This window comes from Populus euphratica, unplaced genomic scaffold, assembly GCF_000495115.2.
Source record: "Populus euphratica unplaced genomic scaffold, PopEup_1.0 scaffold19.1, whole genome shotgun sequence".
Lineage (NCBI taxonomy): Eukaryota > Viridiplantae > Streptophyta > Magnoliopsida > Malpighiales > Salicaceae > Populus > Populus euphratica.
This window is the reverse complement of record NW_011499853.1, coordinates 1,878,986-1,892,342: the sequence shown is the minus strand read 5'-3', so window position 1 is coordinate 1,892,342 and position 13,357 is coordinate 1,878,986. Positions and strand designations below refer to the sequence as shown.

General features: G+C 31.9%; 1 protein-coding gene across 1 annotated transcript; it reads right to left on the bottom strand.

Moving 5' to 3' along the window:
* Positions 1-1,180: 1,180 nt before the first annotated feature.
* SIGC (RNApolymerase sigma-subunit C) lies at positions 1,181-6,647 on the bottom strand. Its single transcript, XM_011021249.1, has 7 exons — positions 6,353-6,647; positions 5,850-6,010; positions 5,159-5,728; positions 4,842-5,072; positions 2,540-2,680; positions 2,241-2,441; positions 1,181-1,989 (listed from the first exon to the last, which is right to left on the bottom strand). The coding sequence occupies exons 1-7, from the start codon at positions 6,444-6,446 to the stop codon at positions 1,708-1,710; spliced, it is 1,680 nt and encodes a 559-aa protein (XP_011019551.1). The 5' UTR covers positions 6,447-6,647; the 3' UTR covers positions 1,181-1,707.
* Between the last annotated feature and the right edge of the window lie 6,710 nt (positions 6,648-13,357).

The following is a 13,357-nucleotide window of genomic DNA, read 5'->3' as shown; positions in this document are numbered from 1 at the left end:
TATTTTACCATGATTGTTTCCTATAAAATATTTTGTAAGAAAATTAATTTATATAAAATAATTTATAGTTAATATTTAATTTTAAATTTATTCAACTCATGAAATTTAAATTTACAATATTATTTAATTATATCAACAATTATTTTTATATCATTATAATTATTATCTTTATGTTATCATTACTTTTTCTTTTATTATTATTAAGATCATTTTATTATTATTATTATTTTTATTATTATCTTGACCATTATATCACAATTATCATAATTATAACTGTCTTATCATCATCATCATTATTATAATTTTACTGTAATTTTTTTTTTATTATTATTATTATATTATCATAATCATCATTATAACAATTATCTCATTATCATCATAATTATTAAAAAATATTTTGCATAAAAAATATTTTTCAAGCTAAACATTTAAAAATCTTATACAAGAAAGTATTTTACATATAAAATCATCTATAAAATATTCATGTAAAACAAACGAACCCTAGGATAATAATTTAAGAGAAAAAAATGGGTTAGGGTTTAGCATATGGACTTGGCCAGTATGTACCTAAACTTATGACAGCAGTAGTGGAGACCTCATTTTAGTTTCTCTTTCCATATGATAATTGTTACTGCAATGATATTCATAAGTCACACATCTTGAATTCATCATGAAATTCTCCTTATTCCCACCACATGTTTCATAAAACTAACCTTTAATTAACTCCTATGATTTCCATAATTACATTTAAAGCGGATAACCCAGCAAAAAAAAAATGGGGTTCTTTGTATTTTAACCCTATTTCAGCCAACTTTATACATTCTTATGCTTGTTGGTGTTTTTATTATGCTTCTGCCAGCATCACCAGGCAGTAACGACCATGAAAACAATTCAAAGCTATGCCCTCCTGGGCATCGTCCCATACAGAAAGAAAGAGTGCTGATGGAAGCAAGTGATCGCAATCCAACAATGGATTGAAGAATCATTTGAAACTTTGCTTGAAAAACGAGTAGAATTAAATCAGTAACGACTATAAAATCAATCCAAAACTCCACTCGAAAATAAACAGGAATAACTCAACAGTAAATTAAAAAATAACCTGAAAACTCTGCTAATAAACGAACAAAACCAAATCAGCAATAACCATAAAGTCATCTCGAACTATGTTTGAAAACAAGTGACGTGAAAGTAGTGTTGAATTTCTGGATATAATGGCCGTCCAAGTGATGTTGAATTTGTCGTGTACTCGATAGAAAATAAATTGATAGCTCTCCTACACTGGCCCAGCCAGGCAACCATCCCAACATTTCACAGCACATGGCACTAACGAAAATTCGGAGCTCAAGTGGAGCTCCGAGAGGAGCTGTATAAACTGTTCGTGGCTTTGAGAAGGACTATAAATATACATGTATCAGTCACTATCCCCCTCCCGATAAATTGAGCGTAAAAGAATGAAATATGGAACATGTATAATGTATAATGTAGCTCTTCCCTTCTGGTAGAAGTAAAAGATTTACTGCAAGGTGGAGTCGGTGTGGCTGGTGAGTTAATTAGAAGACTTGTAACTGAATAATGTGGAGTCTCGGGAGACTCAAACTCAGTCAGGCAGCTTTCCATGTATCTTCGAAACTCTTCGAGATAGCAATGCCACCAGTGCGTCGAGGGCAGGTCAACTGGCCTATTTTGCATGGAGCAGTAAAGACGAGACTACAAAATCATATAACGACTTAGATTTCTGCGGATTCCTTCATCCCTTAGTTTTATCATGATTTTTTTCTCAATCTTCCTCACACGCTCTTTGCTCACATGGAATAGCCTCCCGATCTCTGCTAGTGATTTTGGTTGATTGTCCTTGAACCCGTATCTCAGGACCATCACTTGCCTCTCTCTTGATTCCAAACCTCTCAAGAGATCATAGATTTCTTCTCTCATGTGCTGCCTCATGACAGCCTCTTCAGGATTCTGAATTGACATATCAGGGATAAATTCCTGCGTCGTGAAACAAACATCATCTTGGAGTCAAAGAGGAGGTCTCAATAAATTGAAACGAGTATTGACAATTAATATGCAGGGGTGCCTCAAATGGTTTTCATATCAAGCTTTTACTCTCAGATGAATAGGAATACCCCTTCTGCACCGATCAAAACTGTTATCAAGAGCTCCTATCATTACAGCATCCCCTGATGCAAGATATCTATATGAACAGGATACACACAACCACACAAGCAAGATAGCCTTACCGAATATTTAGCATAGTGACCTTCTCCTATTTTCTGATCAAGTGAAGCCACGACTCTGAGACATTTCTTAGCCGATTCAATTTTAGCCAAAGATAGACCTGTGAATTTAGCAACCTCCCAGTCATCCGGGTATCTGCCATCGCTGTTGCTGAGGGCTTTTCGAGCTTTTTGTATCTTGTTTATTGACCGGCTTAATGCATACTAGAAAAACAATGAGCAAGAAAACCAGTTATCAGATGAAACTGCAGATTTTACTGGTACGATTCCATTTCTCAGATACATCAAAATAAATAACATACAGGAATTTGGATCCCTCTAGCATGCCGCTCAACAATCTTTAACATAGATTTCCTTATCCAATACTGGACATAGGTTGAGAATCTGTACCCCCTTGTGGGATCAAACCTTTCTGCACCTTGTAAGAGACCCAAATTTCCAGCCTGAAAATTGGAGCTCGAAATTTTTTATCAGAGCAAACTAAAGGCAAAAGAATGTTTACGGACACATCTTCAAGTAATTATTTTTTTGTCTTCTTCCAACTAAATACTTGACCATGTTTATTTTTATTTTATTTGATAAAATGAGATGCAATATATTAATAGAAAAATGAGCCAATAGCTATTATGGAAGCCAGGTAACAAATAAGCCAAAAGGCCGCACAAAAATAATGAACACAAAGGAAGGCGACCAAGTCAAATATGGTCAGCCAAAAACAAGCCTAAGAAATCTAGAATTAATCAGCAGAAAATCAGCACAGAACATTCAGCAGAAAATCATAGATCCAAGCAGCAGCATTCCAATCTCAGAACATTCAGCAGAAAATCGTAGATCCAAGCAGCAGCATTCCAATCTCAAAACTCGAGTAACAGATGTCAACAACAAGCCTTGTATAAAATAAATCTTTTCAAAAAAAAAAAATAGCACCGAGGCTAATTGACCATCCAAAGGGCTCAATCCAGTCAAACTATTAACTGGATTGGATGTTGAATTACCAAAATGCAGCCATCAACGAAATAAGCAAAATGCAAGGCGAAATGAAATAAGCATAGTGAAGCAACCCAAAATCATCAGCAGCATGGAGAGAGACCACCAGAAATATTAGAGCAGCAGCACAGTCAACACGGACCACCAGAAATCTGCAGCAATGTCATGGCACCCTTTCCTACCTCAGCAAATTCATAACCTCACTGAAGCACGATACAAGCAAAAAAACCTAGAAAATAGTAATAATCACATCTCGCGGAACCAAAGATAAATCAGACTGAAAGTACCAACACGGCTACTCAAGATAGCAGCAAACCATATTGCAGACACATGTGATCGTCTGAATTCAGCAAGAGTCTTACAGGGACAGCAGCATGGGATGCTCAGGATTTGTGGGATAAAACTAACAACAAAATCATCCTTCCTAGAAGAATCTGATTTCGCACACTGACATGGAAAGCAGAACTATGCCGCATGAGGATTAAACCACCAAAATTACCAAATGAATACATATTTTCTAGCAACGGAAGATCAATTCCATAACACAAGCTTTTGATGTAGAATCATCAACACAGTCAGATTTGGTTTCGCGCAAACAAAGACCTGAGACTACAAATCATAAATCCAAGAAGAAACCTCCCTATGTTTTCAAGAATTCCTGAAACCTCTTACACTCTAACTAGGGAAAGTAGCTTCTAGGTTTTCAAAAAAAGAAACACGAATTAAGCCTTCCTAGTCCTCTGTTTCAACTTTCTCCGTAGAATAATTTCTTGAACCTTCTACATTATACGATCAGGATCGTCATGCATTGACAAACCACACGAGATCCCAGGCCTTATGCAAATAGCTTTCAAGATTCTAAGAAGGATCACCATCAAGTGTGTTGCTATGAAGATCGGGAAAAAAAACTGCCTGATTGACCTTCCAGTAGCATCCGAATGGCAAAATCCTTTATTATTATTTGTATTTCGAAGAAACTCCAGTGAAGCATCTACTGCAGTGTGATAACAGGCTGCACCTTGAGATTTTTGCACTAGATGTGATGGTTGGAATTAAGTTTGTTCTACATAAAGTAACCTACTTGGCAATTGAACCGACAATGAAATGAAAATAATGAAAAATATAAGCGACCACACAGTTTGGCAACCCAACTAACATATGAGGTTCAAGAGCGGTTATACTTACTAGAACTTCTGGAAAGGGCAGATAGAAGATAAACATGGTAGGTATCAAAATACTGCTATCACCATAGTTTACTTTTTCAATGGAAGCAAACAAAGAACCTAGCCATAGCTTTAAACTAAAATGTCATCTCTTTGGCTAGATCTTGTAGCTATTATATAGTCAAAGGTTCAGTCATTCTGTATGAGGAGAAGCTGATTTCCTTGTCAAAAATCGAAATCTTCAGTTTTACTCCCATATAAAGCCATTGTATCTCTGATATTTCATGATCTAAATAAAACTAAAGAGTTATCAGGAAAAAAAGAAATGAATTTTTTTCATTCAAATTATCTAGAAGATTTTCTAGTTCAGAACCAAGAATATATGAGCTGCTATTCTTTTTCATGCACAATGCTACGCGATTCATGAAGAAAGATCGAGATAAAGTTGACAAACCTGAATTAAATCTTCCATGGCTATTCCCATTCCCCTGTAGTTTCTTGCAATGTATAAAACTAAGGAGTGAGTATTCTTTATGAGCTCATCTCGACAGTACCAACCAAATTGCAATTGCTGCTGCAGCACCTTTTTGTCAAGTCCAGTTGCTTCAGCCCAGCAACTTAAACTGACTACTTGTCCGGTTTCTTCCTCTAAAGTTGTTCTGATTCTCTCCAAGTCTGAAGCCACCTGAAACACTATAGCATGAAATGGAAATGCTAATCTTTAAAAAAGGCAAAAGAAAACTGAGCATATGTTATGGAAGTTCGTACAACCTTGACTCCCCTTGTCATTTTTGCCTCATTTCTTGCTATCAAGGATCGTCTACTACTAGAGCTTGATGTTCTTTTCACAAAGGTAGGCTTTTGAAGATTATTTTGGACACTCTTTGAAGGCAGAGACAAAGAAGTAGTTTTTTTTCCGTTGTCTGAGGCAGCTCTTCCTCTTCTAAATTTTCTTTCTTCCTTTTTCCCAGTGCGAACAACAGTTTTACCTGTGAGATCATCTAACATGCCATCTGTTTTACTCTCTCCCGTATTCTCAGTAGGAACAGCAGACAAGTCCAAAGCATTGGAAGTTTGAAGGGTCCTTGACAGACAGGCATTGAAAAATTCTAGAGCTCCAAGTCTTCCTAATTGCAGCAAAATATCCCTTTCCAACTTCAGTGCATCCAAGTCAGCAACCAGCTTCTCTAAAGTATCAAGATTGTCCAGCAGAAAGCTAAAACGCGATGTCATTCGCTCTCTCAAGCGTGTATGTGAGGTAGAAATTTCCTCTTCAACAGACACTTTATCATTACCCATCGTGTTATTTATGCTAACATGAGACGTCTTGTCCACATTCATCTGTGAGATTGAAGATCTTGCTCGTCAGAAATCAAATAGCTAAGAACGCTACGACAATAATATGAAAACAAATCTGAAATATTAAGTAATCCTCAACTTGAAGAATGTTTAAAACACAAACCTTCAGTCTTTCCATTTGCAAGCAATCATTTTCCACGTTTTGTGCTGCCGATGAACAAGCAAAAGACTTGAAAGAATGTTTGTTGAGAATATCACCCTCTTCGGAAACAACAGACAAAAAAGACAACCTTGCCTGGTTGACAGAAGCCTCCATGCCTCTAGCTGCAAAATAAATCGAACATTTTTCACTAAATTGGAAGCCTAAGATAAAATTGTAATCTCAGCAGCCCAAAATCAATATCCTACATTTGCATAAAACTATCATTACTCAGGACATGAACTAGTGAAGCCTCAGCAACCAAGTAAACGAAAAGGCTGTTAAAGTTCAAATGATAACATTGCAACAACATTTTCAATAGGAGATACTAGCATGGTACTAAAAGCCAGTCTCACATGAAAATTCACATCATTACCAGGGCTATTTAGCTAGCAACATGATTACATGCAATTGAATTCTATACTGAATTGGCTTTAAGACACAGTGACTGAAGCTAATGAACTCACCAGAAAAGGATGAGAACATGGATGTAGAATTGGTGACAGAGTGAGACTGCATAGGAGAACCCCACTTAGGAGTTGGCCTAAAACCCACACCCATTTTGGTAGAGAAATATCAGAGTCCATCAAGTCCTTGTGGACTTATCAGAACTTAAGGATGGTAGCAGGAAGGAGAGAAGAGAATTCGTGTACAGAATTGGACACAAGTCATGTTGTCATTTCTCCACCACCGGTTCTTGATCCTCCAAAATGTGTCACGAAGTGGAAAGGGTGTCTAAAAATCTGTTAGACGTTGCAGTTATTGACTATTCTGTCAGCCCACCTAAAAATATATGTAGTTTGGATTTGGGTTCGATTTATGTGGGCACTGACAAGTTCTGTCAGCAAAAACTCTTATCCATGAATTTTGAAATAAGCCCAGGACTGAACCCACGGTTCTTGACGACTTCACAGTCACATGTTCGGCCCGGTGTTGTCAAAAAGTAATTTACGAAAGCAACCACCCAAAACCGCGCTTAAAGGAGCTAGGCTCAACGCCGTGCTAGGAGAAAAGGTATTTCTTGCTATATTTTCCAAATTTTGAAGTATAGACAAAAAGAAAATTTACCTTAAAAAACACGATTTAGAGTACGTTTGAAATGACTTGTAAAAAATAGTTTTTGACTTTTGAGTTACAATTTCAGTTGTTTTCAAAAAAGAAGGATGTTTTCTTGAAGTAAGGTGAAAGAAGCCCAGGTAAAATCTATATAGGTATCCAGCAAACAAAACATCAGTGAGTGCCATTTTTACAAAGCTATTTTTACAGTGAATGAACAGTAAAAATAGGTCTAGAAGACTAGATGAACTGTGAATACCCATGTTGTTTTAGTTTTTAGTTTTTTTTTTAATTGTTAATCTGACAAAAATATTATTTTAAAAATAGGTCTAGATAAGTTAGAGCATTCGCATAGAGGTTTTTTTTTTTTTTTTTTTGCCCAGAAACCTGGACGGTGGAAATCTTGAAACACTGGGGCATGCTTTGAGCAGAAGATCGATGGCACAGTATTAGTAATGGAATGATCGTGGGTATGTTAGCAAACATAGCATGCTATCACAATTCAGAAATGAAACATTAGAGCACATGATGGACAACTCCCCCAGGATCAAGGTCCTGGCTTCTAGCATATGTTTTTGGTGGCGGTTCTTCTCTCTTCTTAGCTGTAGCCCTTTTCTTTCACTCTCTTTAGTTTTTAGTGCTGAAAATAAAATAAAATGGACACCTCCATCTTGAAGGCTGTTCACGAACGGTGCTGTGATCAGGGCATGAGTTCTCTTTTATATAAATAATGAAAACTGGAGTTTGATTTCTGCGTGTTTCTTGGGTACAGTGAGTTACATCGGAGGGGAGATATGGATTTTGATGGCAGTGTGGGTCTTGGCAATGCCAATTATTCGGACAAAATTAATAATTAATGGTATTGTTGAAAGTGACTGCACGGAGATATTCAAGTGGCTCCAATAAGACGTTGATAATGATGTGTCTGGGCAAGTGGTAAATTGCTTCTCTAGGGTGACTCTTGAGTGTTTAGAATTGCGGTGATGTGAGCTTTTCAGAAGAAAAAAATAATAATAATCCACGATATATTAAAATAATTTATTTTTTTTATATATAGCGTCGTTGTTTTCTTCCCTGTGAGTCCTGAGAGATTGTCTCTGATCCTACTTTTGCTTGGCTTGGAGTACAAAGCTTTTTTTAATTTGTAGTTGGAAGACATGATATTCGGTTCCCCTGGGATAAAGTCCAAATTACAGGTTGGGAGCACAGAAAAATTTAGAAAAAATAGAAAATAATTAAATTGATGTAGTTTTGAATGAAAAAAATGATTTTTCAAGAAAAGCTGATGATGAAGTTTTGACAGGTGAGACATGGGTGAATCAAGTCAAGTTTTTAAATGGGTTAGCAAAACAGCCCATATTTTTTCCTCCTTGTATTTTCTTTTCGATACATGATAATTTAAATTTATTTAGGAATATAATTATGGTTGATTTTAAAATAATTTTTTATATTAAAATACATGTCAATAATATTTTTTTATTTTTAATATATCAATTTAAAGTAAATAAATAAATTTAAATTTTTAAAAAATACTTCTAGAAATAAATAAATTTAAATTTTTTAAAAATACTTCTAATACATAAAAATAAATAGCTCTTTAAAACTCAAACCCGTCAAGTTACAGCTTTCTTTTGTTCTTTTTAAAAGTTGCAAAAGTAATTTTTATTTTTGCAAACTGACTTTTTTATTGTTTTACATGTTAAAATTAAAAAATATTATATTAATATTTTTCACAAAAATATCATGCACCATGCTACAGTATTTTTATGCGAATGTAAAACTCATCCTAAAGAATCTCATTTTTATATAAAAAAAATAATATAATTTTGGATATTTACAGAAACTATAGACCGTGTATAGAAAACATTGAATGCCTATCTGTAAAAACTATTTACTTCCATAGTTAAATTACTATTTTGCCTTTGGAAGCAAGAGTCTAATTGTCATTTTATAATTATTAAAGGACACTTGGTACTTTAGCAAGTTTTTTACAATTAAATTGTTTTACTACCCTCGAAACAAGGGTATTATTTGTATTTTATTTTTTTAACTGCTGTATAGTGACTCTATTGCCTTAATATTTAAAGGCACACTTCAAGTGTTTATTAGTAATTTCATAATGATTTTTTCATAGTAATCATATATATTGTCATATAAGCAATGTCATTTTTTTCATAGATAAAATCAAGAGAAAATAGAAAAAACGATAATGATGCATGCATTACAGGTGTTAGTTAATTCTTTTTTTTTTATTTATAAACATGGGTGTTTGGCCAACTTACACACACCACGACTAATTCCATAGTCCACTGAACATCCTGCAAGCCTAGTGAACAGGTAAGACACCGTGAGGGTGACAGGCATACCACACAGAGAGGAGCCAGCAGACATAAAAAGAAAACCATTCGTCAACCCCACTGCCACTGGGATTCAAACCGAAGCTAAAAAAAAAACGAGCAGCAGCACCTTACATCACTGAGCTAGAAGGTACTTGGTGTGTTAGTTGATTCTTTGCTCAACTTTTGTTTCGTTGCCTCGTTTAATTTATCTTGGCATCCTTCTTCTCCTTGTATGGTATGCATGGCGATTTCATCCGGGTTAATGCTACCTTGATTTACTTTTTTTTCTGTCTCAATTTACGTGTTATTTTTTATAAAAAATCACAGCAACTTTTTAGTTTTTTCCCTTTATGTTTTTTTTATTGTAATTTTTTATTTGAAAAAATTATTTTAAATTAAAAATTATTTTCAATTTGATTCTTTTTTAATTATCTGTTCATATCTGGTTTTTATTCACTTGATTATAATTTTTTTATTTGAGATGATTTATAATTGTTTTATTTTTTACAATTTTATCTTTTTATATTTTTTTTATTAAATTTGATGATCATTATTTTAAATATATTTTTCATGCTTTAACAAGTTTTTTAAATAGATTTTTTTATTTTATGTTTTAATATTAAATTAATTAGGAATTGAATCTCTTAATTAAATTAAGTTTGGGTGAAAGATTTCACGCATTATAATTTTCAAATATTAACTCAGACCTGAAAAATTTGCTTGGGGTTGTTTTTTTTTTCATGTAATTAAATTAGAGGTGCTCTTTTTACATTATTAAACCAATCAAAATTTATTTTTTGCTTATTTAAGAATCACAATGTTGCCTTAACTTTTTTTTTCTTGTGTCCATAAAATTTTGCCCCAGCCCATAATGTTATGCTGACCATCTATATTGGTTTCCTCGAGTTACTAATTATGATTTTTTTAAAAAAAAATTCTTATTTTTATTATTTAGTATTGATTTATTTATAATTAACATTTCTAATTTGTTTCAATATAGATTTTATGATTTTATCACAATTTCAAATTCTATAATGCAAGTTTTGTAAGTTAATCATGATTAGCCAGAATCAATTTAATTTATTTTCATCTTGTTATTTTATATAAAAATATATTATCTAATATATTAATATTTAAATAAATCCTTACATTTATTTTTAAAAAATTGTTCCTCGTATCCTTACATTTATTTTAAAGTTGAAAAAGAAAATCTGACCCCCTACGTGTCGCTGGTAATAAAAAAATAGTAATAAATTATCCCTGGTAGACACTAATGTTAACTAGAACAGGCCACGTAGGAAAACCCATGACCGTTCAACACGGCAAAATTATTCCAGGGAAAACACCAAGGTGTCCTCTGTTTTACTCGGATGGCAATAAAAATTTGGTTCGATGTAGCTCTCCGAGGAGACATTCGCTAAACACAAAGATCAGAAAACATGGGCCGATGGATTTATAATTGAACAAAAAGCATTATCCTCGTAACTGTTCTTGTGACGAGGACAACCTAACACCTCAGCTTGGATAAAAAATAATACTCCACTTGCAATGACTGGTTTCAATTAATTAGTGTTGATTAATCCCGTAAGCCTGACACCAGAATAATAATCTAATTTTTATTATCTTTTTCACACCTCGTTAGATTTGACAATGCTTCGTGTGCCTTTTGCAATGACCAAGGTTTATTAAGCCCGGTCAGTACCAGCAGATCAATTCAATAACTCCTGGTCTGGTTCTTGCCCTAAACCCAGTCTCAAATCAAACAAGGTAAAAGTTAATTTGATTAATATGGCGGTTCAATACGGATTAGTCAAAATCTAATTTTATTTTTAAAAAAAATTCAAACAATATAACTTTAATTATTCTGGATTAACTTGAATCTGCTCATCTAATTTTTAATTTTTAGAGTGTGTTTTTTATTTAAAATATATTAAAATATTTTTTATATTTATTTTTTTATTTTTAATATAGTATATTAAAATTACCATAAAATACTAAAAATAACGTTCATTTAATATAATATTTTTTCTAGATAAATATACTTTTAAAAAATATTTAAAAGTAAAAACTCTCACGCTTTCAAAGGCAATAACCAGCATACAAGTCTACGATGCTTACGTGGGTGGGAATGTGCTTCAGCACGCTCTCCTCCCTGGATAAATAAAAGAAATGCCAGGAATTGCGGGGTAAAGGTTCCATTATGTGATGGATGACAACATCGTGGATTCCAGGTGAAGATTTTTTTTTTAACTTTACTTGAAAATTACTGACATGCCTTGAATTTTATTGGATATAGAAAATTTAAATAAGAAAGAAAGTTAAATTACCATGTACAGGCCACTCAGTGTGAGAAAGAATAAAAATAAGATGTTTGTTATGAAATTCTTAAAAACTATTAAATTAATCAGATTTATTTTTTATTTATTTTAAAATCTTATTGTAACCTTGATTTTTTTCTACTTATGTCCATAAAATTCTAATTCAGTCCATGGTGTAATACTGACCACAAATATAGATTTATTTAAGTTTTTTAATCTAATTTAATTTATTTTTAGCCTTCAGTATCGTATTTGCTAAAATTAGACTTTTTAATTTATTTAAAAATAAATTTTATAATTTTATCATGATATTATATCCGTAAACTAGACTTTTATTATTTTTTCACAGTTATTAACTTTCTTAGAGGAAAACTTTGGCAAGTGGAGCTCTCAATTTCAAACACATTAACAAAGTATACTGACTTTCTTAGCCAAAAAAAAAGTAACTTCCTTTCTTGTCCCCCAGTGATAGCTACTTCAAAAAATAAAAAATCAAAAATATACTGTCTTTGATTCTTGATGCGTTAATGTTCACTTTTAAAAAACAATTATCGTGTCCAGGTATGCATGAAAAAATAAATGGCAAGGAGAAAAAAAAAATCGATCAGTAGAGGGTCCAAGATTTAATAAATAATTGTAGTTTCGTCAAATATTTTCATATTTTACTGTTAAGATGGTTTATAATATATATAATAGATGCAATGCCCGTGGATTTTGCAGGCTTATAGTATATTTATGTGTTATAGTAATTTAAAAAAAAATATATATAAAAAAAACTGTTGTTATTTCTTTTTTTAGAAAAAAATTACAAAACTAAATTATTAATCAGATTAATATTTAAAAAATAATTTTAAAAAATCATAATAAAAAAAGCCTATGCAGAAAAATATTATAATAATCGATAATGTTTCATGGGGAAATTTACAGTTTTAATTCTCAACCAGTTCAATATTAAAAATAATAAAATCGATAAAGATAATTTTTTTAAAAAAAATATAACAAAAAAAATCATGTGCTAGAATACTATAGCACTCCATAATATTTTAAAAAATATAAAGTTAAATTTTCAGTAGGCTCAATATGAAGAAACAAAATCGACAAAGATAATTTAAAAAAAACAAAAAAATTATGTAAGGAAATATTGTAGCAATCTACAATATTTTTTTTTAATTACAAATTTAAAATTTCAACCACTTTATATTAAAAAAATAAAATCAATAAAAATAATTTTAAAAAAGCACAGAAAACTTAAAAAAATAAGACAATTTTAGGGGAAAAAAAGCAAAAAAAATACAGGAAAAGTTAGAATTTAATTCTCAATCATCTCAATATTAAAAAAAAAATCAACAAAGATAACTATGAAAAAAATATATGGAAAAATAATATAGCAAAATAAAAATTATATAAAAAATATTGTAATAATCTATAGTATTTTAAATAGAAAGTTACGAAACAAAATCAACAAATACTATTTTAATAAAAAAAATTAAAAAAAAATCATGTAAAAAAATATTATAATAATTCATAATATTTTAATAAAAAGATATAGAACTAAATTAATCTTGATAAAAAAAACATGTAATATGAAAAAAGTTACAGTATTTTGTCTGAATCTTTTAAGTATTGGTTAATGAAAAAAAGGTAAATTATCCCATAAGGATAAGGTTTTAGTAGCGTAACGGCTCATAAAGCAATGCTACGTATTTAAAACTAAAAAAATTTTGTTTTTTTTAAAAAAAAGAATACACGTAAACCGCTC